This window comes from Mchenga conophoros, linkage group LG20 (assembly GCF_057382185.1).
Source record: "Mchenga conophoros isolate Kocher_MC1m ecotype Shallow Benthic linkage group LG20, M_conophoros_male_GT1.1, whole genome shotgun sequence".
Lineage (NCBI taxonomy): Eukaryota > Metazoa > Chordata > Actinopteri > Cichliformes > Cichlidae > Mchenga > Mchenga conophoros.
The window spans coordinates 2,106,475-2,132,569 of NC_140545.1; the positions used below are offsets into that span (position 1 = coordinate 2,106,475).

Genomic DNA, 26,095 nt, shown 5'->3' on the forward strand with positions numbered 1-26,095 from the left:
ACGATTCCCAGCTCAGTACTCGCGTGGTCTCTATGCCTGTGTGGGTTTTTGTGGGGTTACTGACGGTTTCTACACATCATCGTAAAATATGAAAGGCGCACTGGACGAATTTATAGACCTTTCACACTCTATAAATATGCAGATTGCTAATCACTTGTTGGAGAATTTGAATTGTTGGTACAGACGTTACAACCGACACGGACTGAGGACTAAAATGGTACAGGTAGCCCTTTCTTTACTGGACATATTATTATTATCATTATTATTATTATCATTATTATTGTTATTATTATTGTTATTATTATTATTGATGCAGCAGTTTATGCTTTTGCTGCTTTTGTTATCGATGTGTTGCTTTGTTGCCATTCATTTATTGCACTGATTTTATGTTACAGATGCAACTGTTTAAAAACTGCTAATAAAGGAGTCTCTGGCTGAATGTGATTTTCGGCTCTTTATTAATTGTGGATTTTTTAAATACTTTTTTAAATAAAGTGTCTCAGTCTGGTTTGAATTTACAGCTTGAAAAGCAGAGGCAGCAAATATAAAAACACACAGATTATGCATTATTATGTATTATGCTTAATTAAGTTTTTGTAAAAGGCTATGAACATGTACTGCATGTATATTGCAGATATGATTTTGCGTTTTTAGAATTGAGCACACAACTACCACCCACAAAACAGCCGTATTAACTCATGAATCCACAGACAATGAAAGAAGCTACAAAAAAAAACGAGTGAATAACAAAAGCATAATCTTTTTTTCTGAAGTGAAAAAAAGATTACTATATTTGCACAGATTGTTTGGCCAGCACAACAACCAGCTGGCTGCATTCCGGATTGCTGTTCTGTGGCCTATTACACAAAATGTGGTTGGTGGCCATATCTGTCATTTTGTCATCGATAGGTTACTCTTCACTCTTCAGCCAAGCCACAGAGCTGTAAAAAAGCTCTTCAACGCAGACACACTCCTCAAAACGTGGACATACAGCGTCATCTAGTGTCGAAATGTGTCATTAAACCTGAATAACTCCACCAATCAGCGACAACTGCTATGTGGCCAGAAAGGGTTGAATGTATAGAGGATGTGTGCACCCTGTATTTTTCTTTAAATAAAGTTAAAGCAGTTAATTACCGTGGAATCTATAAAACACGCGCCTTCTGTCTTCGTCTTGCTTGTCTGTAGACTTGAAATAGTTGCTGTGCTGTCGTTTCCTGTCGTGGCAGCTGATCACTTTTATACAAGAGATAATAGCGCTCTGCAGCACTCACATTTATGCACAATGGTTATTGACTTTTCCCATCTAATTGTAGACTAATAGACGACTCATATGATGAAGTGCAGGGGGTTTTGCGGCTGGCCCAGTCAGGCAAAAGTCCCCAGAACAGTGCGCATGCTTCTCCTTTGAACGAGTCCACCACCAGCGTCCATTAAAACCATAAAGTAATTTAGCCCAGACGTCTAGCCAGTTAGTCGAGTTTGCTTTGTTGGTCTGCATTTGAGACAAACAGCCGAGCTCCAACAGGGGCTGTAAAACTGGCATTTTTGTCCAAGCAGAGCGGAAATGCACTGGATTGGGCTTTGAAATTACAGCATCCTGCCCGTATTGTTTGCCACCACAAAAAGGCAATTTAGGTCTATCCCAGGAAACAAATGCGAGACATGGGAAACTGTCTCTCGCTTAAAACGAAACTTTTCAAATCTGGTCTCAGATTTTCTGATCGCCAATGAGCCTGGCAATGCAATTAACATTTAGTTAGAAATTGTGTTTAATTGGTGGTTAATGGGTTTTTTAGTACTCTTTCGGAAACTGCACAAATGTGGTTGATGGGCTACTTTCAACTCATATAGGGCATTGACCTAATAAAGAAATAAATATGGTAAAAACCTCGTGCATTCATCTCTGTCCCTATAAGAATATTATATGAACAATTTAAAAAGGATCGCCTATTTTAAGCCAGCATTTAAAATGTTTTGGTACATTTTAAAACCTTAAAGAGACGTGCTTTTGGGAGAAATTTATATAAAAAAATTACTATGTATTTTGTTATTGATTCTGCGTTGAGAGTTTTTTTCAGGTCTACTTACTCTCCTAAAATGGATAACGTATAAAACGGTATGAATGTGAATGTTTGCGACTAAGAAGCTGTAATTAAGACACAAGTGCAAAGCGATGCCAAGCAAAATTAAAACAATGCTGTCCCAGTAAAGCTTTAAATAGGCTACGCCAAACTTTCTATTTCGCCATTATTTGTAATAGCAGAGCTCATTTAGGCCTTTAATGTAATGGGGGCACACTCAGCGGCCAAAACAGTGCGTACTAAAAAATGTGAAGGAACTTTTATTAATAAATCAACCGTCTTTTGCGTTTGTAGTTTTGGTTGGGTCCGTTTTCCTGTTGTTTTGAATTTCAGAAATTTTTGTATCCATTTACTTATTTTCTAGTACGGGGTAATACTGCTTTGGATTCCCCTGTACAGCCGTGTAGTCTGCTAAATCCGATCGCAAATACAGTCTGCAAAGCCACAATAAACACAGAAAACAAGAGCTTGGGATTATGGTTATATTTGCAGAGGTCTATATCTACACTCTATAATTAAACTCGTAGGCTACAGTCAAAAAAAGGAGAAAGAAAATGTGCACAAATACAGCTACAACTATCACAAAAATACAAGACAGACATGTCGACCGCAGATGTTGCTGTACAAAATACTACACCTGCACAACAGCGTACAAAGAAAATAAACATGAAAGAAAACATTCACAGCATAAATTATGGTTTTTGTGAAATTCAAAGGAATTCAAGTATTCTCTTTCTCCGGACAGTTTAAGCGTATCCAAACTGCGCTTCTTTAATTTCTTTTACAAAACCACATATCTCGAAGTGAAAGCAAAGTGTAATTCTCTCCTTAGAGGTTTTCCGTTTTCTTTTTTCTTTCTTTTTTTCCTACTTAAACGCTCGACACATAAATGTACACTAAAAAATAATATTCGGCATCAAACAGTCTGGAAGTTAAGGTTAATACAAAAAAATCCAACAAAGGTGATAAATATAAGGAGGAGAGGGGCGCTTGTCGTGTGTTTTGGTACATCTGTGCTGTCCATTAGACTAGTGGTTATTGTTGGTTGTTGTGTCACTGTAGTCCACATTATTGGTCTTTGCTGTCGGTCTTTTCTTTGTTCATCTTCTTCATCTTCATTCTCCGGTTCTGAAACCAGATTTTGACCTGCCTCTCAGTCAGATTCAGCACTCTGGCGACCTCGTATCGGCGGTCTCTTGTAAGGTACATATTGAACAGAAACTCCTTTTCCAGTTCGAGAGTCTGGTACTTTGTGTAAGGACATCGCTTCTTCCTTGTGGAGCGGGCGTGTATCCAATTTGCCACAGGGTTATCTGCAAATACAAACAACAGCAATGATAAAGACAGAATAACAATATAAAGCTAAATTGTGAAACAGATGACATCAGCATTAACTGTTCGGCCTTTAAAAAAAATAAATTGAATGAGCCCCTGGATTTATAGGAAATCTGTGGACTCATCAGAAAGTGCAACAAACTGAAAACAGTGCCAAGGCACACACAAGTTTGGGTGTACGTCGTTAAAGCTAAACTGCCAGTTAACATTTTAAGGAAAGATTCTCAGTCTTACACTTTCCAAGCCTCCACTGATTTGCTTCCTTGTCCCCTTAACTTGTGAGTAACACCGTCGTAAAATACTCAATGCGCTTATTCACTTTATTGGCCCATAAAATGGCCCGTGGTTCAAGCCTTTACAGGTCCGTGGTGAAAGTCCTCGAGTATGTCCCTACATTCCTCAAGTTGTCTGAAAAAAAGAGTCATGTGAATTTGTTTTGGACCCAGAGAAGAGAGCAGATAGTCATATGCATGCATCTCTTCACTATGTGAGAACCGTTTTTATTTCCTTTTATTCCATCTGGGGGTCAAACAGAGCCAGAATGTGGCTTTTCCACACGGAAAGGGCCCATCTAACAATACAGGACTTAAATTCGGCTTACAAGGTTTGCTGTGCCATCTTTAATAGCACGGGGTCAACATAAAGTCGTAACAATGCACCATATGACGAATATGGATTCTTAAGTGAGTTTAGGCCACCTTTAGAACACCTTGCATGTGTTTTAAGCTTATGCAACATCCTCCCAAATTCAACGTCTTCCTGTAGGTTTGAGTCCATGTTAACAACCCCGTCTGGTTTTATTGCCCCAATATTAGCCCAGAAGCATTTGTCTTTTATAGTTCCTAAAGCTTGCTCCCTATAGCAAGGAGCGATTCAGAGCTGAGCTGAAAGGAAGAATGCAGCAGTTTATAATTTTACTTTTAAGCAGGACGTTCAAATGGCTCTGAGCAAAAGCATATTTAAAGCTATCCCAAAAAAAAAAAACACCCACCGGGTTGTAAAAAGATCGTATAGGCGCATGAACTTACTCGGATCTAGCTCCGGTTTCTCATCTTTATGTTTTCCTGAAGCCATGAGCTCCGACTCAGGAGAGGGGAGATTCTGCTGCGTCTTGTCTCGCGTGTCAGTGGATGAGCAGTACAGATAATCCGTGTAGGTCCGTCCGCTGGAGCCGAGACACTCGCCGGCTCTGTGTTCTTGAAATGCATCGGGCTTCAACCCGTAGTGCCTGTTGTTCCCCGGATAGCCATGGAAAGGCACGGCGCCTGATATCGGCTCCAGCCATGACCGCACATATCTCGAGTCTGTGCCTAAGTGAGGTTGGTGACTGTATGGATGGTAAACCACTGATGACTGGGAGTGTACAGGGGCCCAGGAGGTGGAGAAGACGGGTGGCTTGGGTGCGAAGCTGCAGGAAGGATAGTCAGCACACTCCGGTACTAGCGACGTCGGACGAGGACCGGCTGGGTGCGAACCGGGCGCCGAAAAACGAGTTGCAGTAAGGACATCGTCGTTTTCATGGTTGATCAAGGAGTCCACATAATAATTACTTATGGGACCCGTGGTCGACATGTCGAAGCTTCACCGACTCTTTTACATGCATCCGATTATTATATGGAGTGTATGTGTACTTTTTTTTATCTAGCCATAGAACAATCAAGGCAGGTAATTATTTCTCAACGCTTCCCGGGCTGCTATTGGCTGCCTCACCAACACGTGATTATATTTACCCCCACAAAAATTGTACAGTGGATCAATGCGCCACTTATCTTGGGATACCAGTACACATAAATCGGATTAAAGAATATAATCTTTTACTATTTTTTCTCGGAGGCACAGAGGCAATTCCAAAAACTATGTTCTTTCATGAAGAAAATACGCATTTGTAGTTCTAGTAGTGGATCTACCTCTAGTCGCACAACAGACCTGCGCACATTACGTCTAAGAGCAAGGCACTATTTGATGGTGTAATCAATCTTTGTCTGGCAAAATCTACCGTAGCGCCATGCTGTTGCAAGGGATAGTATTACAGCAAAGTGTTTACCGAATCGTTTACTCTTATATCTTTATCAAACCACGCTTTAAAGCACGTTTGATAAAGCGGAGGTGTTAGAGTTTCCTGCGGCATGAGGTTTATTTCTTAGGAGAAAAGCCTCCACGGTGGCTAGATATAGCTGGATTGGATACTGGAGAGACTGAATCAAAAATACGAGGATGTAGCATACGCCACTAATAAAGTTTGCACTGTTTTAACGAGGATACAGCAAACATTTCCTAAATGGGATCTGCAGAGATAGGAGAGGTGGGGATTCAGATTCTTGACAAGCAGCCCACTACGGCGCGCTATATTCGGCTAGTGACCGTTCATGTTTTTATGCCCATCAATAAATTTTAACGAGGACCATTTGATTGTTCATAAATGTGTCGTTAATAAGACTGCATCCGAGTTCCTCGCTCAACATTAAACCGGCACCACCACCACCACTATGAGTATCTGAAACAATTCATATGAAACAAGAAGGGCCGAAGACAGCAGAGCGGACTTTGGAAGCAGAAGAGGTAAAATGGTTCATTAAAAGGCTAACTGTGAAAGCTTTAATGACAGGGGTAATGTTACGGTTGTATCCAGTGGCATGAGTCTGCTGTTTTTGCCCTGCAATGCACATGGGTAGCTTGTCAGTTAGCAGGCAGTGAAACAAGAATTGATTCTTAAATAGAGATGCAGAGACACAGCAAATAGAAGAGGATCAACTATACGGTGATACAGGAGCAACTAAAGTAGCCACCGGCGTCATACAGAAGAAAATATAATGCATTTGCGGAGGGTGGATGAGGTAGATAGTATAGATGTTGAATTATTAATTCCTAAAAGCTGCACACGTTCCAGTGTGTGTGTGTGTGTGTGTGTGTGTGTGTGTGTGTGTGTGTGTGTGTGTGTGTGTGTGTGTGTGTGTGTGTGTGTGTGTGTGTGTGTACCCACACTGTTATATTTTGCCCATATGTTGTATTTGGACTATGTAATCTGTTTTATGCAGTATTTATTCTTTTATGTGCAACTGCAGGTTTAATGTTTCAGATAATATCGTCTCTGCTGTGGACTAGTTGTTTATAAAAGGAATTGAACTGGCAAAAAAAAGGTTAACTGATTGCAACCTTTAAGACAAGAAATCCATTTTGGGACGTGCAAAGCTGACAGTTATGTGCAAACGAGAAAATATGTGGTGTGGAAGAACAAGTCACACTTCACTGTGGCAAACATTATCTCAAACTGGGCTAAAATAAAGTTTCATGCACTGAAATATACGAAACAAGAGTTTAACAACAAAGAAAGAAAGAAAAAAGAGCGAAAAGAATGATTGTAATAAAATGATAATTATCCCAATTTGCAACATCTGTAGCGTTGGCGTTTAAAAACGAGCCTTTGTCAGCGCCAGGCTAAGGAATAAACGATGTCGGTAATTATCCTAGATCAGCTAGAGTCAAAATACAGTTTTACATTTGTTGATTAACCGACATGATATTCAACATTTTGGCTTCGTGGTGTAAAACAACGTGCATCAAATCATATACGCAGTAGGAAGTCCTACGTTTGTGCTCGCTGCTGAGTTCAGATTCAACCATGAAATTTAAAAGACCAGACGGCGGACCTTAACCCGGATAAGTCCAAACGGTGTCCTGGTGTGTGCTGATGAATGCGCAGCTCTGAGCCTAGTTATTGTTCACCCGCAGGTTAATCGAGACAAAGAAATTTACCAAATGTGCTAATCAGTTCTTTTATTCATTTGTTTTTCTGGAGGTTTAACATTTGCAGTCTGCTGATTTCAGATATTCCCAGTATAATGAAATAGTACTCAATGAGCAATTATTACAATCCGATCGTAAAGACGAATTCGAATATATCCTGTATCGATGTCTGCAACAATGCACTAATATCATTTTTATTGTTTTGAAGTGTGCTTTTGTTTCCGTGTGTGCGTGTGTGTATGTGTCATTAATGAGAAGTAACTTCTGTTCAATTATCTTCCATCATCCATTTCACTCTTGTATCCGTCTTATTTTGCAATAAATAAAAAAGTATTTTTTATATAAACCATTTGTTGTTCGTCGTTTCTTTTTTCTTTTGATGAATGTCTGTCCTTAATCTCTATTCTTCCAGGGCACAACTACACTTGCAGCTGAACCAGCTGATAATATACTGTCGCAGAAAATCCCCTTTTGTTGCATGACCAAACACTGTCCTACTTTAGTTCCATAACATTTTATAGAGAAACACAACCTCGTGTAGCAGAAGTGACTGTTTTTGTTGAACACGTGCACTCTAAAATCAACAAATCAAGAGTGAAACTTGACAAATCAAAAGTATACGGCTAAAAGTTTAACTGGAGAAAAATACAGAACCGTCTGTTTGGCTTGTTTATGGGATTTGTAGTCGTCTGTGGCACAGTTGGTTTTATATCTGAGGTTTCAAAAAATCTCATATTGGTCTAATAACGATTTGTAATCTATGCAATATATGACACTGTCTATTACAGCGAGTCTACGTTTTCATTTTACTACAGTCGTTTGTCCTTCTGACATGCAAAATAATTTATCCAAAAAACGGCTTCTTGAATCAATGATGACAATAGACTAACTATAACTCCGCCAACATATGTACGTCAGATTCTGACATGTATCACTTACACACATTTCCCATGGACAAAAATACACACAAATACAGGTGTTGTAGCAATTTTCAAAAAGCCTATTTGTGCCGCATGAACCAAAGCGTGTGTTTGCAGTGCACTGATGCTTCTTATTAATACGGACTCACAGGCATGTAATCAGTGTTTGCTCCGTCAAAATAATCTTCGCGCCCGCGTTTTTAATTCAGCAGCCACCTTTCACCGTAAAAAATGATTGTAGATGAATACAGCAACATGCTTCTCGTGATAATATTAGAAGGGGAACTTCAGCTAAGATCATTAGTACACTTGCATGAAAATCGCCGTGTGTGCGGATTGCGAATTTCTCTGTAAGTGTATCTTTATAAACCCGCAAGGCTACTCAAGCTGATATCACACCCAATGCTTATTCAGATAAACTGACTCATCTTGATTGTCAAGTGAGTCAGAACTCTGTATCTGAGTCTGCTTTTATCAGCAAAACCGGTCCGGGGAAGATAATAAACATGGATACGAGGTGTGCGTTGGAACATGACTTTCTTTTATTAGACATGCCAGTGCCAGAATGGAAGCGCATTATTTTTCCTGTTTAGAGCAGAGATACTGAAAGTAATTATTCTGTCAAATGAATGGTAAGAGCAAGATAACTACTGCAAAATTGACAAGACATCACAAGACATCACAAGTTCTAACTCACACGCGCGCGCGCGCACACACACACACAAATACGAAATAAACGCGTCTCATTTCTCTTTTCCAAAATTAGTTAGTCACGTTCAAATACGACATCTAGGCTATGTTATCTGTTTAAACTACACATAAAGATAATTCAAAGAAACGTTAACACAATGTGTTCATAACGCCCCAAACGCTGAATATTAAGGACCACAGAGTTGTACTATGATCTACTGAAAGGCCAAAAACTACAATAATAATTTCTCCTCCTGTATTGGATGGAAATCCCAAGATAACCGCTGCACGCCAGTGTTTCAGAGAATCAATAAATGACATTCTTATTCTAATAAATTAGCTTTAAAAATGTCTTTCAAACGCATTTTGTGTCAAAACAGCCCGTAAAGTGATCAGTTCTGAAGCTGATCAATTACAGTGCTGGTGAGCAGGCCTGTGACAGTTTGAATTTTTCGCGCAGTCAATATATAAAACAGCGTAAGTCGCTTTCTCTCTCTCTCCCCCCCCCCCCCCCCCCCTTTTTTTTCTAAGGCCACGAGTGTCACTTATTTACAGAAAAATTCTATTCTTATTGAGGCTTTCCTTTATAATCCATCCTGAGGCTGGAAAGCGTTCTCAGTTATTAAATGTCATTCAACAAATCCAAAAAAGGCGCATTTTAAGAGTCATTCCTGCACCGCACAAATTGGCAATAGAGCAGTCTTCACATTTTCCATTCCAAAGAAAGAAGGATAACACCCCTTCTGAATTCAAACCCTAATCAATCTTCTTGGTAAAATGGTAAAAATAAAATAAATTTCGAAGTGCTACTTTTTCCTCTCTATCATAAAATAAACATAATGAATGTGGAAAATGACAGTAGAAAAAAGGTAAAGGGGGAAACAAAGAAAGAAAGAAAAGCTGTTAGCATATTTGGTTCATGTCTGATCATGCCAGCAGCAGTGAGACATCTTGAGCTGTCCCAAAGGAAGCGGCTGTGTAAAGGCTTCAGTTCCTGTGCGCAACTACAAAGTGGAATAAATTACTTTATGTGTATATGGTTTTAGGGTGAATCTGTGCAGCTCTCGGGGCTGTTTTCGGCGCTGTAAAGTCTTTGTCAGTGGTGCATTCCAAGAGAGACACTCATTCACTGAGCTGAATGAAAGTGACTTTGGATTCCAGACTGTCTCTTCCACTGGTGCTACCGCTACAAGGAGGGGGCTGAGAAAACAAGGGGAGATAGTGACTAGCATAAACACTGGACTGCCTTTCCAAAAAAAAAAGTGCTTGCAGAATAAGCAGCTCTTTCATCAATAAGTTATTGTGTTTCATTGACCGCTGACGTAAGCTAAAACCCCTTTCCTGACAGATATCTAGTCATTTTTGAGAGTTTCTTTTCTATTGTCCTTCTCCCCTTTTCATTAATTTTAACTATGATAAAACAATGTTTATTACAAGACATAAAGTTTTGCCAACTATCGGTGACCGTCAGTGAGTTTAGATTCAAACATAAATATCATTCATTTCTAAATTCACGCTAGAAATGAATGGTTACTCTGATAATTTAATTAATTTAAGTGCCATTAGTCCAAAAATGTACACTGAAAGTGTTGCGGGTCGACTCCAATAAAGATATAATGTGTGCCCATTATGTTTTGGAAACTTAGCCACAACACATAACAGATGAAACCGTGTAAAACCCAGGATATTCTTCCGCATAGTGGTCCGTGGAAAGACAAAATAAAGTTTCAAACATTTAAGTAGAACCAGAGGAAACACAACTGAAAGACATAAAAGACCCAAACACACAAAGATTTTTGTAGGAATTTGTACTAAAAATGTAACATTTTGAATCTTCAATGCAAAATGTGGCTAACGGAGCGATTGTTGTTTGTGTGTATTCTAATGTTTTCTAGTAAACAGTCATCAGTAGCTATTGCTGGAAATGACAAAGTAGCTTTTTGTGTTGACGTTAGGGAGCCTATCGCTGCAAAACCTCCCAGCAAATTGGAAGTTGGAACTGAACGGCCTTTTGGTTTTAAACACTTAAAAGAAGTTGTGCATTAGCAGAAGAGAGAGCTCAGATGAAGTCATAGAAGTGTCATTAGCATAAATGTCCTGTTACACATTTAATTAGTTAAGTCCGCGACATATCCAGCCACCTATGTATCCATGTCTCTTTCTATCTCATCATAAAACAGCTGAAACAACGAAACCTAAACGAACAGCCAGTGATGACAGATGCACCACTACGCAGTCTAAAACTTTACCCCATGTTGTTTACAACCTATTCTCCTTCTGAGAGCCTCTGGGAGGTTTTACAGCCCACCACAAAAATAACAGCAAAGAAAGAAAACGTCTCTGTCCAAGGTATTGCAACTCAGTTCATTTACAATGCCATTTGCGGGGACCTGTGTGACTATAGGGGGTAATTCGGCGGAAATTGTGCCCTTGATGAAGACGAACTGACGTAATCAAGGCAGTTTCTTGTTGCCGAGCCAGGAAGCCAACCCCAACAACATGAAACTACCTAAACCACGCTTCAGCTTCGCGCAAAGGGGTTTACAAAAAATATCCATGGAAAGGACAATGCATGAAAAGCCAAGTGGGGATTAACACTATCCAGCACTAAGGGAAAAGGCGAGTATGATACACACTGTGGTCTGCAATCATGCTGCTTTTTACGCTGCCTGTAGACACATTAGATGTGCCATGACTTTTAATTGTATCGTCTCAAAAACCGCATCCATCTAATTTTGCTACTCTTCTAAATTCATAAATATTATTGTGTCAGCGCAGCGTAAATTTAGTCCATTCGTTAAGTAAACATAGCCTAAAAATCCAGTCCAGCAAATCTCCAGAGCTAATCCAAAAAACAAACAAACAAAGAAAACAATCAGCAACCAGCATCGTGATTCGAGAAAGAAACTGAGTAGCAATCAGCAGCACGCTGAAACAACTTCATTCAAACTACGGACGCGAGCAGGCGTGCACCGTGCGTGCCAAATGAGCTGTCAGGCAAAGTTCTCTGACAGATGCGCCACACTTTCCGAAACAGGAAATAAAAATATTACGTAAAACCGGGTCCTACCTTCACTTGCCTTCGGTAGACGCCTTCCAGATGCGCTTTGTTATCCACGTGTTTGCCGTGACGCTTGTTATTATTGTCACTGGAGCCGTCGCGGTCGCTGTCCTTTTATCCACCATCCTCCTTATCTCCTGCGCCCATGAAGCTCCACTATCCCCGGGGTGGAGGCGCCTGCTCCTGCCAGCCCAGCGCCTCTCGGCTGGGTCCTGCACACTGCAGTCTCTGCTGTGTGGATTAGCCCTCCTCCACACACACCTTTAAACGCATCTTTACTGCTGCAGCACATTATATTTGCAGATCATAAAATCCACCCCCAACGCTTTCCAGGGCGAACCTGACATTAGAATTTTATGACCTTGACTTACTGTGGTCACCTGGATAATATTTAAATCAACGTTATGGTCTCTCACTTCTATTAAAACTGCCATGATCTCCTTCTCTCATCCGCAGTGTCTCTCCCTCCCTCTCATTTTCATTGCTATGCTAGGGGAAGGACAAAGTTGGAAATAGCTTTTTATCTAATTCGCCCTCCTTTCTTTCTTTTTTATTGTTTTGGAATCGTTCGCCATGACATAGTTTAATATCATCGCGTGCATGCACATTACACACCAAGGAAGAAGCAGCAGCACAAGTGGCATTTCATTCATTGAAGCTCAGCAAAATTAAACCGCTTACATGCCACTAGTTATTTATAGACTGCGTGAATGTCGCCTCCTCTTTTCCTTTGGTTCATGTTATATTACAATTAAAATGACAAGCTAATAGCACCTTACTGTCCCAGTGTCGCTACAATTGTTTACCTGGAAAGCTCAGGTCTGGTCTGCAAGTTGCAGCGTTTAGATCGTTCATATAGGAAGGCACGATGTGTGCACGTGTGCTTAGTGTGCACATAAGGAGAAAGATCACTAAATAATTGCTGGGTGTATCATTTATAGACACATGCATATCTGTTGATATCTTTGCCTGGGCTGTCTGTGTGCGTGATTTGGATGTAATGGATGTGTGTGTGTGTGTGTGTGTGTGTGTGTGTGTGTGTGTGTGTGTGTGTGTGTGTGTGTGTGTTAAATATCTGCTCAGGAGTAGTTGTAGACTGCGCTCTGTTCCCTTTCTCGGCTCTCCCTGTTTAGCTTCTTGAGCTTCATGCGTCTGTTTTGGAACCAGATCTTGACCTGTCTGTCGGTCAGGTTGATACTCCGGCTGATCTCCAGGCGGCGCTCCCGAGACAGATACATGTTGAACAAGAACTCCTTTTCCAGCTCCAGCGTCTGATGCTTTGTGTAGGGACAGCGCTTCTTCCTTCCACTTTTGGCTTTTAACCAGCTTCCCGTTGTCTTTTCCGCGGACAAATCATCTAGCGGAGCGAGAGAAATAAGACAGTGAGAAAACAGGCGGCCAAATCCCGACATTTTGCGTGGAGATCTTCAAGGCGTTGATCAGTACAGTAGATGCTAGGTACACGCCCACATCTTCTAAATGCACATTCAATACCGTTCAAAGAAATCCAAATTAGTAGTTTAAGAGAACAGCTTCACCTGGGTGCTTCACCTCCGCTCTTACTCGAAGAAATGAACTACATCGAGCATCGCACCTTTTCTAACAACTCCTACTGCTTGCAAATTGCTTCTGTAAGATGTACAACTATAATTAGATGGAATCAAACGAGGGTGTGCAGACACTTCCTTTGTCTATGTTGGACCTCAGACTCCCATAAAACTTTATTACCTTTGCACACCGGAGCCAGATATATTTTTTATTTTTTTTTTTAGCTTCATCTTAAAACAAGAGGCGGTCTCTGCAGCATGATACCAGATTTAGGGGGGGGGGGGGGGGGGGGTAAGGACAAAGAAACAACGCATCGAAGTACCAGCAGCGGAAAAAATCACACTGCTGCGCTGCACACTCACTTAATTTCTTGATTAGCTCGCAGACTCTAGGGAATAACCCCCCCCCCCCCTCCCCCATCGCCACACACGTATAAACACAGGCAGATTATTTTAATAATTACCCTAATGTGAACAGTCTCTGTGTGCCCAACATTTAATCATTACCAAAACATTTAATTCCGTAATTTAATTCTCACGAACACGCGCAAACACACAGACAAACACACCCACCCACCCACACACACACACACACACACACTCTCCCCCTCCCAAATCCAAATATACACAAACACAGATCCTACAGCATTGTCCAATTAAATTAAAAATAAAAGCATAGTGTTGATCTTCATCTATAAATAACAAGGTGAAATTCACTTTAAATAAGCTAATGAAAAATATGTAATAACTTTAAGATTCATTACGGGTGTTATACCAGTGCCATTACGACTAATACTACTAATACTAATGCTGCTGCTATTACTATAACTACTAATATTACTACTAATAATAAGGATAATAATAATAACTAGAAATACAAAAAACGATCAACAGATTGTGTTCTTACAGAATTAATTTACCTCTGCATATTTTGTCAAATATAACGTGTCAGCTTTCTTTCCTGAAAAAGCAAAAGTATTGTCCAACGTGTTCTTTTAATTGTTTTACGTACACCGTACAATTAGTGGCCTTTCATGAGCTTACATTCTGTCTATTATTATTATTATTATTATTATTATTATTATTATTATTATTATTATTATTATTATTATATCCTCAATAATTTGGGTCGAAAAGTTTAAAACTTTGGAGACAACCCGTACAATTTAATACTGCCTCAATGCCGGAATTTTGAGGTATGAAATGGTGCTGTTACTTCTGTCAATAAATAACCAGAGCTTGTATGAAAGAGAGAGCGGCGGCGGAGGGGGGGGCTGTTTATTCTAATGATAACTGCCCATCTCACGTTGTCACATTAATGGAACTGTGTTAAATGCCACGAGCACCGTACCCCCTCCTAGGCCAGGCTATCAAATCCCCATGCAGACCATATGACTGATATCAAACACAAAGCTACATTAAAGTTATTAATTATTGCATCTGTGCGATCCTTTTAGTAACACCGTCAACAACCCGCCTGCGTGTGCGCGTGAGCATTGTACTGACACATATGCACGTGTCTGAGTTAAAGTTGGGGGTGGGGGGTGAGGTGGGGTGGGGGTGGGCGTAAATTAGCCTTCTACCTTTTAATTCCCCGTCCGAGATATCTGTGCAGCTGTCACTCTTGGCCTTCTCTTCCTTCCTGCTCTGACTCTCCTCTGTTTTGGAAAGCTCTCTCGCTGTCTCCTTCGCTTTGCTGCGACTTATTGTCGATTCTGCTGATGGTTCAACAGATGTCGCCAAGTGGGTCAGAGAGAAACTGGAGGGGAACTGCCGACCATCCTGTGGCGGCCTCTCTCCGCTGTACACCTTGAAACATCCGCTGGAAGAGGAGGCAGTTTGCTGAGGCCGGCAGCTATTGTCCCCAAGCCGGATGTAAGTGGCTGACTCTGTTGTCTGTTTCCCCTTATTGCTGTCATCCTGGTAGAGGCAACAAAACGCCTCCTCTTTGACGCTACCCATTGGAAACGAGCAGGGTTGTAAACACTGGGCAACAGGTTGCTCGTCCCTGGAGGTTTTGGAGCCTGGGGTCCATGTGGCCAGTTGTGTTGACAGGTAGGCCTCATCCTGGAAGCCGCTGAGCGACACACCGCCCGGAGTAAGAATCTCGTCTCCTTTCGAGAGTGAAGACAGTCCAACCTTCCCACTGTTTCTCATCACTGAATATCCGTACTCTGCAGCTGAGTGGATGTACATTCCGGGGTTGCTGGAATAACTGTCACCCCTGAAGGAAGATGATCCTCCCATTAAGGAATCCATGAGGAAGTTACCGGGAGCTATGTTATTCGGACATGACATTTTTGCATTTGGTAACACAGTAATCGTTTGGTGTGTTCCACTGGTCTAAACTACGGGATTCTCCGGGAGAAAAATGACAGTAGGATGCTGACATCTTTTGGAGGGGGGTGCAAAAATATCAGTAACATAATTATGGATGCTCGGAGACATGTCATGTGAGTTTCAGACCAATGGCTGCGTGGAAGTGGCCTTGATGCTCCAGACTGACGTGACGTCAGCGCGGTCAAGTTGGGAAGAGTAAGGGTTTTTTGGTAGAGCAAGAGCGCCACCTAGTGACCATCTGGGGGTCAGACCAGCAGGCCCATACCAGGAAGAACAAAGGACGGCAGCTCTTGCTGCAGTGATTTTAAAGGCTCTTACTACGTGGCTTTTGGATGTTTTATTTCTAGTTCAGCACAAACTTTTAGATGCTTCAAAGAAAATTAACTCAGCCATGCCTCGAGTTTCTGTTCGCCTCGGAGCTTATGCTGTGGAGACGAAGCCGCCTGGATTTGATCCAAATGGTACAATTTGTGTATTTTCTTTTTGTTTTCTTCTTTTTAAAACTCCAACCGCTTTGTTGTTGTCACAGGTTTAGCGAGAAAAGCTGTAAGCGGGAAAGAAGATGTGTTGTTTTCTTAAACAAAGCCTCAGCAGGAATGAGGACATTTTTTTACGGTGGGAAATTTAAAGAAATAGTACAGATGAATGTGTGGAGCAGCCCAAAAAGTAATTGGCCAGTAATCTTTTTCTTTTTGCTTTTTTTCCTTTTGATCTGCTTAATATAAAACTGTCATCTTTTGGGAAAAGGCTTTTTGACTGATTGTGTAGCATTACCACCATAATTTGTATTCTCTGATTATTAATTTGGATTTGTTTTGTATTACCATTGTGCTCCAGCTGAAATGCACCAGAATTCATTAGACTAATCATAATAATAGTGCCACATCTTTTTAAAGCAATTGGTCAACTTCAAGTAGACTGAAATAACCAACGAAGCAGCACTTGGTTGTTTAACGGGGTGTCGCCTTATAATGTGTTCAACTGTACGGGGAAATTGCAAATGGATGGCCTACAAGGATATTTACGTTGTGGTGTACAGAATTATATTAAGTGTCTTTTACGTATATATAGCCTAATAAATAGGTATTTGCTTACTTGAGCACATATAGTATTTCTATAAAGGTTTCAATTCCTTTGCACATGTTTGGTTGTGTTATTATTAGTACTTTAACTGTTTTTTTAAATAGTTTGTTGTTTTGCTTTGTTTTTATTACCATTATTATTGTCATCATTATTTCACACGCGGAGTAGCAGTGGAAACAAGGATTTGAAAATAATTTCCTCTATTCAATATGAGCTTTGAAAGTGTTTACGCACAGAAAGTTTTTTTAATGTGATTTTGTTTCTTCTGTCCTCAACGCTAGATCATGTCTAAATTATAATAACAGTTATCATGTAAAAAGCATAAAAACATGGGGAAAAAACAAACAACGTTTTATTCAACAAAGTAGAATAAAACGGATATAAAACAAATATAAATGTAGGCTGTTGTCCAACTTTCATATCACGTAATTTAAAGCCTACATTAAAAGTCAGAAGAACAACAGCGTTATATTTTATACCCACTGGATTGAAACTGAACCGTAGTTTAGCTAATTGTTGACTTTTCCTCGTTAACATAGAAAAGCTGGCTAGAACGAGTTAGACCTCAGCATATTTTGTATTTCAGCAACTGTAAAACTTGGCTGCTAAAGACGGTTAGCCTGCTTGTTTACTCTGTGAAAGAAAATGCACGCGAGGCTGTTTCCAGTTCAGAATCATTTCCAAAGGCAAGGGCAACATATTTTGTATCACTTTGCGCTTTTGGTTATGTGTCGGTGTGTAATGTGTATAAAATGAATACACACACACACACACACACACACACACACACACACACACACACACACACACACACACACACACATACATACATACATACATACATAGTCAATGTAGGTGAAATAAATACTCAGAGTAAATGATGGTTGTTTTGTGTTTTTTTTTTTTTCCAAACACGCGCCGAACACAATCTTGGCCGTGTGGATACATTACTGTAGTGAACGTGTTCATCAAACACCACAGCATAAACAATACCCTGGTGTTTGGCAATGAGGAGACAATATAGACAACATAGAGAACGAATAGAAATGTAGCCAATTTTCACACCTAAAAATTGTGTAACAAAAGCAGGTTTTTGCTTCATAGAAGGACACAACACCCACACGTTATATTGTCAGCTCATTTCACAAAGTCACACCACTGACAAACACGCACAAAAATGCTTTATGACACATTCCCACCTAGCCCGCAGGGTAACAGCGACTCAGCACAAAGCCTGAAACAGTCACGAGTAAAAGCAAATTATATGCGCACTAGTTAGATTTAATAACAGACGCATTTCACAAAAGACGCAAAGAAACCTCACAAACCTGGCAAAAGTGCATACTGGAGTGATATATCTGAAATGATAAAGTAAAATGACACAACGCCTGTTGTTATGGTAGTACCCAAAATGTGTGCTGGGATGCCACAGATGGGACAGTAATGTGCTGTTGCAGAGCTGCCAGCAGCATGGAAAATGTGCAGTGATTTCACAAACCAGTCATTGAAATTGTGTTTGAGGCTATAATAACAGAAAAACACGAGCGTATGACTTGATTGTTTTTTTGTTTATTTTTTTCTTACAGCAGAATGCACATTCACCCTGCACATGATGGCAGAAGAGCTCCACTTGAAACAATCAGATTTGCGTGACTGTGATTATCATAAGCTAGAAGTGAGGGGAGCTAACTGTTGTACTTGCTGTAGAGCCCAAAGATTGCGGTAGTTAAAGCAAAGCTATGTAGCAGGGTTATTATCCCCACCTTTATGCTTTTCTTAAAAAGAAACTGAGGAAAACTTTCAATGGGCATTCATTCTTCTCTGCTTCCATAACAGAATGTTGTTTGTTTATACAGATCCATTTCTCCCATGGAAACGCGAGAACCACCTTATTTCCCAATAAGTGGTCCCTGAAAATTTCTGGATTTTTTCCTTTTTCCTTTTTTTCAATTTTTTTCTTTTTTGCAAGACGCCTAAAGCCGGTTTTGTTGTCTGGCTAAACATTTTGAAGAAAAAGCTGCCCCCCCCCACACACACACACACACACACACGCACTTTACTGGCACTGTTTTTTGTTTTGTTTTTACCATGGTCTTTACACTTGTCTAAATTTCAGCCAGCAACCAACACTACTGCAATAATTTATCGTATAAATTATTGCAAACCTGGAGGTTGTTATGATAATGCCAGCAGGTATGGGTGGTGAATGCTGCGAGACAGCCTACATGGTAGTGGGTTTCCTGCACTAATCAGGAGCCACTGGGGCGACATAACTAATTTGCTCCTGGCGGCCACTTTAAAATATCTTTCCAGTTGCAAGTAGGCAGGCTGTGCTTTGTGAGCTCTTTCATGCTGTTGTCCACTCCGTGGCTAACTTCAAATTTATGGTGCCAGGATCACGCAAGCGCTTAATTAAATAGCAAAGCGATAACCACCATCAAAGTACAGCAGGATTACATTATTACCTTTTTACCGAATACCTTACACCAGATGCCATGTGCATGGGATTTAAACTTTCGATAAGTTTTACCAAAACTAATTTTGGTGACAACAATCCATAAATGGCAGCCTACAAAAGCGCTAATGTAAATGAAGGCGCTTTGCAAGCTAGTTGGTTGCAGCAATAGGTGCTCGTTTTACAGCGACGAACTGGTTTATGGCCCAATAGAACCGGTTAGGTGCTGAGATGTAAGTACAACATCGTAGTATAAAAGCATTCAATAGCCTATAATCACTTGATTAGAATTTGCAGGAGGCGGGTAACAAAATACCGCCAAGTATACTTACAAGAAAAATAAAGCAAATTTAAAGTCAGAACAGTTTAGAGATGAAAACAGCAACAACAAAAAAACAAATGTCTGCCTTAAATTTGTAACAAAATGGAAGAAAAAAATGAACCAGAAAGGAAAATGTAACCGTTTTTTCCCTGTATTTAACTTTTTTTTATTAACTTTTTAGTTTTTTACTGGTGTGAAATGTTTTCTTTTTTCTAAGTTTATGAGGGGAAAAGACACACACAAACACGCACAAGACGAAGACACCCTCCGGTGTTATTTTATAATTTAGTTTTTGTGCATAATAAATAAAAACATGATCTTATTACCAGTTTTCTGGCACAAAAATATTACTTATTATGTAGGCGAATTAAATACATTTCCTCGTGCATAATAATGGACCCAGGCTACATCGTCTCCATTCTCTTTCCTCTGCTCTAAATGAAACAAACCGCCATGTTTTTCATCACCGCAACACCCAAGTGCACAAGCCAGACTGACGCATGGCGAGAGCCGCATTCCAGCACAGTGGACGGTCCTTTTGTCACACATCGCCAAAACTGATGTCTGCTACTACTACACCTAATAATACTACAGTGATGTCACCGAGGCATCTATATCAGGAAACGTTTTCAAGATCCCGTTGAGGAAACAAAGCAGTTCTCAGAGGCCGGGAGAGTCCTGGCCCCCGTGTGGCTGAGAGACAACATCTGCAGAAGACTCTGCAGCACTCTCTGTTAGTGACGTTGGGTGTTGGAGAAACCTACAAATTACCACGTCACTGTCCCAGGGCCAAGGTTGGTGGGTGTGGCGACGAGGGGCTGGTATAGCCTTGATCTGGTCGGCTAGCGTGCTTCGTCTTTCTTGAGTCAGAACAGCCCCCTGTCATCCCTGATGATATACTAAGACGGGCAGATTAAGTCTGATTTCACTTCATGCAGATAAAATACATGACCTTCTAAAGAGATGCACAAAAAAGCGCCGGTCATCCCTTTTACCCCCCCCCCCTTTTCCCACTTTAAACCGTTTAACTTGAAGAAAAACCTTATTTCCGAAAATAACCAAATTCACACCAATGGGAGGAAACACAACAACTTGCAAACGGTGCGGTAATATTTCTGTTGATCAGAACAGCCCGTGCAGTCTTTTGTTAAGTCAAGAATCAAAGGGTAGACTGACTCACAAGGACCACACACCCACGCACTCACAAACCGTCATATTTGCACTTACAGAACCTCCCATTACGACAAATACACTGGGACAGCCACACACCAGCACGTTTTCTTTTCTTAGAGAATACAAATCCAGATCTACAGTTTACACCAAAATGTTTTAAAACGCCTCATGCGTGAAAACGTATACATTTTACAAGGACAATAAAGTGTATTTACTGGACGTGGTAAAGCTGGTAAAGTTACCTGCTGTAGTTTAATGCGAGGGGTCAAAGTTGTTCTCTGTACACATTCCATTTTCTGTTCCCACTCACTCTTATTGGCCCATTCCGCCGCTGCACACATTTCCGGGCTAAAGGGGCTCCTTGATTCCACTTTATTGCATCGGGTTAAAGGTGAAGGCCTTGACATTATGGAAGTTCAAAGACTACATTTAATTATAAATTGTACTTAATGCACACGTGCAATCATCATGCGCATATGTTTAGCGTACGCGCACACAAACTAAACACACATGCGCACACATAATCCACACACCCGCATATATATATATATATATATATATATATATATATATATATATATATATATATATATATATATATATATATATATATATATATAGACACAGTCGGTCTATGTCTGTCTCATGTCGAAACCTCTTTGCAACGTTCCTCGGACATGTAGTCCTGCTTGTTTACTATTTACTGCGGAAGTGAACGCCATTTCCCCCGAACAGACGGTGCAATTAAGAGAAAAAATAGGCATTTAGTGCCTGTGTCTTTATGGCAGTGTCTAGACTACAAGAGTGGCGATTCCATTTAGTGGGCACTAAAAGAGGATATCATTGAACCCTTCTTCTCTACATTTCTAAGATCTGAGCTTCACCTCTCTTTTCTTTTCTTTTTTTTAACAGTTGTGCTAAAATTCAAACATAATCCTTTTTACACCGATGTAACCTTAAAATTGTCAAAAAGCCCTCAAGTGTAGCCACTATTCCTTATTTTCCCAATCGACACCAAATCCACCGCACCAAATGCGTGTAGACTCGTGAACTGGCATTTAACAGAGGTTTAAAGTGTGCACATGTTATGTGTGCAAGCCAGCAGCGTTAGGTTATACACGCATTTATGAGCAGTTGGTATTTCCAAAAGGTTTTGACTCACGACCAACACAAAGTAACAAATAAATGCACACAGAACCACTGGTAAGGGTAGTAATTAAAAAGACAAACAGCACAAAGTCATTGTGATTTGCCTATAGATTTTCTGTTTATTTCATAGGTATTATGTTAATGATACACAGGCCGACAATCTGCTCTCTGGAATCGAAAGCAGCAACGCTTTAAGCAAATAATTTAACAAGTGTTGGCGTTAAAGCTGTTAGAGTTGAATGGGCACTGTACTGAAAAATAGCAGCAGGGATAGCGGAAAGGAAATTCAACATACGGTTATTTACAGTCATGATAGCACATTGCATAGGCTACTCTGTACAGTTGGATATACTTTTTTTTCACAGATTGGACGTCACAGTTCTCAATGGCGAAATATGCAGCTTAATTAAAGATTTCGTATAATTTGCTCGTACTCCGGTAAAGAAATAATTAGATGGGAATAAGCTATATACAAAGACCAGAGCTGGGGGTGAGAGCTAAAAGTTGTCTGCGCAATAAAGGATTCAAAATGCTTGTTATATTTCATATTGTTTTTAACAAATATGTGAACAATAGAATAAACACAATGAAGAATCATGATAAATAGAGGGACATATTCAAGAACAGCATATAAATGATTATTCTAATCGTGTAGGCCTTTTTCTGGGGACCAGCTAGAAATTCAACGCCGCCCGTAGGGCTATAAGAAAATGGCGATTTTTATCCCATGCAGGCCTATTTCTGCCACTGTCCACTTTAGCATTGCACTGTTGGTGATGTGGGCTGCCTTAGAAAATGGGTATGCCCACAGTGACAACTCAGTGAGATAAGAGGGGGCCTAAATGCCACCGTCCCACACTGTGACACTCTCTGCTCCTGCTCACAATAGGGGATTTCCAGAGAAGTACTGGAGGCGATCTCTGCTCAGCTTCTTCTCTTTCATTCTTCTATTCTGAAACCAAATTTTAACCTGGCGGTCGGTGAGGTTTAACATTCGGGAAAGTTGAAGCCTTTTCTCTTTGTTGATGTAAACGTTAAAGAAGAATTCCCGCTCCAGCTCTCGAATCTGAAACTTGGAATATGGACACCGCTTCTTCCTTGTTCGAGGAGCGCCTGGAGAAGAAATAAAAGTGAAAAATAAAATTCAAAATAAAGTCGAGCTGCTACGGAAAATGATCAGCGGCGTTACATTAATTAACAACAACAGCAATGCGTTTTTAAAGGGGGTCACAGCGAGCTTAAGTGCTGAAGAGGCGCCAGATGCTAAGAATTCAGTTTCAGTGGCATTAGTACTGATAACATTTCAGTCAGCATTCATCTAGTGAACTGGCTGAAGCTATCAGATAAACCAACCATAAAGAGTGTTAAATATCCGAATCGCTTGGAGTAAATAATATCAACTTACAGCCTTTAAGTACGTGTTTATCTGTTATAAATATACAACAACAAAAGTATTTCACCGCATTATGTGCGCCACATTCCCCTGGAGCTAAACTAACAATTTACACAATCTTTTGGCAGTGGGTTTAAATGCACTGCCCTTGCCTGCAATGCCATACCAAGACCTCTGTGGCCCTGTAACGTCTTATCAAACAGGTGACCAGGGAAATGTGTGTGTTTTTTATTGTTTTTTATGTGTGTGTGAAAGAGGGCTAAACACCGGTCTCAGCTTGTGTCTGTTCCCTAGCTGAGCTAAAACAATGCACATGAGGCTAAATATGTTCTGAACACAAGCACCCAATCTCTAAAATTTCCTTTTAAAAATAAAATCCATTTTTAGATTTTTTTATTTTATTTATTTCTTTAGATAAAGTTAGTCATTAATAGAAATGACAGGCGACCTCATACAAATCATAGGAGAAAAGAAGCCTAATGTGCGGAAGGAAACATGCACATTAATGAATTTAAGCTTTTTCAGCGGATTGTGGGGAAGTGGAATAATGTGCAGCCTATGCAATCTCCACATACAAGGGAAAACACGATTAAGTGTGCTCGTAAATGAAGGAAACGCTTCATTTAGATAGATAGATAGATAGATAGATAGATAGATAGATAGATAGATAGATAGATAGATAGATAGATAGATAGATAGATAGATAGATAGATAGATAGATAGATAGATAGATAGATAGATAGATAGATAGATAGATAGATAGATAGATAGATAGATAGATGCATTTAACCGTAAAGTGTGTAATACTCTTCGCAGCATGTGTTTTGCGAGCAAACCGTGTACTAAAAGAAAATTCACAAGACGCCAAAAGCAATGTTCTGCCCAATTGGTTTTTACTCTCGACAGCCCAACGAGAAAATCCCTTAAAATGCCCAACGCAAGTTCATGATCAAAGTTAACATTTGTCACAATAGCTCTCTCTTAAAAATTTCACAGACTCTCACCATAGAGGCGTCTGTGTATAACATCCCCTTTTTTTCAAAGCGCTTTCCCATCGTAAAAATTCTTCTCGTTGCAAGAAAGAGCGTTGTAGGGTTATAATAAAATCGTTTGAATGCTTATAAAACTCCACATAAAATCTGACCGACAAAACACCGGGTTAGTCCCCTTAACCTTCCCCCATTTTACAGCTCGGTATACCTACTCGAGTGGCTGCTCTTGCTGGCGTTGCCGTCCTTGGTTGTTGCAGAGGAAGACGTACATGAGCCTGAATTTGTGTGTTCCTCCTCATCTTCTGGGTCTTTTTCCTGCTCCGCGGCTCCGGGTACAGACGCCGTGGGCTGCTGTTGCTGTTGCTGTTGGGAGTCGCTTTCCAGCTTCTCCCCTTCGCCCTTTTGTAAACAATTGTCTGACTGATTGTCCGTGCTGCTGCAGTACGCCGTCTCAAAAAAGCGATCGAAACCTTGCGGGAGGACATTGTTTTTCCCCACGCCGGAATAAAAACCTGTGGAAGGGTGATTGGAGCCCGGATGGGTGTGATGGTGATGGTGGTGGCTGTACACACTCTCGTTCTTCATAAGCATTTCTGTCATGGTGGATGGTGGAAGACAGTCTCTATGCACCAGATCCTCTCCCGAGTAGCACGACGCATAGTTGCTTCTGTGGTGCCATTTACTAGCAGGGTCCAAGCCGTAAGAAACTTCCCGTACCGGCTGCACTTGAGACAGATTTGTGGAATAGGGGTAGCTGATTTGTCTGGACGGGGCCTGTGGAAGAAACGAGGAGACGGCAGAAAACTCGGGGACGTAGTAGGTGCAGCTGGGGAGGTAGATATTGGACGCACAGCCCGTCCTGTCCCCAAACTCGGATGTCCGGTCTTTGCGCGTCTGGGAGCAGAAGTTGCCCAGATTCACCGAGTTAAACATCTTTCTCTCTCTCTCGTGCTCCGTACTATAGATAGATGTTTTGGATAGGAGCTGCAGCAGAAGGGGAAAATTTGGGAAGGCGAGATGACGCGCAATCCGTCTAAGTCGCCCCGCAGACACGTGATCGAAAGTAGATATTGTCATATATCAATTTGGAAGAGTTGGATGTGTAGGAGTGGTTGGCTTTAGGTAAGATCGAGGAGGTTCAAATGAATAATTTCCAAACACCACGGGACCACTAAGAAAACCAGTAACAGATTCATGTTTGTTGGCTTATGACAATTAGAAAGATATGTGCTGTGCATGTTTATGTTTATGGGCTGCTGGTAGGCTAGCTAAACAGCTACAGCTCCTTAAAAAGGCATAGCACAAACTGCAGAGTCCACTCAATGGCATGATTTTCATAGTGTTATGGTTTTACAGGTAAGATTATTGCAATTAATATTATCATTGCAATAATTACGCTCACTCTTACGAGTGAGTACTACTGGATTACTAGCAATGTAAAAGTGTTGACCAATGAATTGCAAATTATGAATACTGATCTTGCACACAACACAAAAGAAAGGAGGATAGTGATTAGCAATCACAGAGAATATAGCCCATATAAAGCATAAGCCCGTTAAAAAGCAGCCCCATGAGCTCCGTCAGCGCTTCAGGATTTATAAAAAGTTGCACAAATCACAGCAAATGACTCGTCTTTTTACGCTTTTTAAGAAGATTATGAGCTATTATTTATTTTTGATGCATTTCCACTCGTAAGTGCTTATCCGAGTTCGCTGCACATAAAATCGTGATTAATAAACACATGTCTGAATCATTCATAGTTATGTTTTTAAAATTATGCAGCAGCCTATTGCATTACTTTGCCGTT

At 40.5% G+C, this 26,095-nt stretch overlaps 3 protein-coding genes across 3 annotated transcripts; all 3 read right to left on the bottom strand.

Annotated features, from left to right (window-relative positions):
• Nucleotides 1-2,851: 2,851 nt before the first annotated feature.
• On the bottom strand, nucleotides 2,852-6,356 carry hoxc9a (homeobox C9a). The gene is made up of 2 exons (XM_085258867.1): nucleotides 4,448-6,356; nucleotides 2,852-3,397 (listed from the first exon to the last, which is right to left on the bottom strand). The coding sequence occupies exons 1-2, from the start codon at nucleotides 4,989-4,991 to the stop codon at nucleotides 3,153-3,155; spliced, it is 789 nt and encodes a 262-aa protein (XP_085114993.1). The 5' UTR covers nucleotides 4,992-6,356; the 3' UTR covers nucleotides 2,852-3,152.
• Nucleotides 6,357-12,899: 6,543 nt separating this feature from the next.
• Nucleotides 12,900-15,776, bottom strand: hoxc10a (homeobox C10a). The gene is made up of 2 exons (XM_085258861.1): nucleotides 14,965-15,776; nucleotides 12,900-13,191 (listed from the first exon to the last, which is right to left on the bottom strand). The coding sequence occupies exons 1-2, from the start codon at nucleotides 15,677-15,679 to the stop codon at nucleotides 12,914-12,916; spliced, it is 993 nt and encodes a 330-aa protein (XP_085114987.1). The 5' UTR covers nucleotides 15,680-15,776; the 3' UTR covers nucleotides 12,900-12,913.
• Nucleotides 15,777-21,996: 6,220 nt separating this feature from the next.
• On the bottom strand, nucleotides 21,997-25,394 carry hoxc11a (homeobox C11a). The gene is made up of 2 exons (XM_085260445.1): nucleotides 24,501-25,394; nucleotides 21,997-23,016 (listed from the first exon to the last, which is right to left on the bottom strand). Exons 1-2 carry the CDS (start codon nucleotides 25,363-25,365, stop codon nucleotides 22,784-22,786), a joined length of 1,098 nt encoding a protein of 365 aa, XP_085116571.1. The 5' UTR covers nucleotides 25,366-25,394; the 3' UTR covers nucleotides 21,997-22,783.
• Nucleotides 25,395-26,095: the final 701 nt, after the last annotated feature.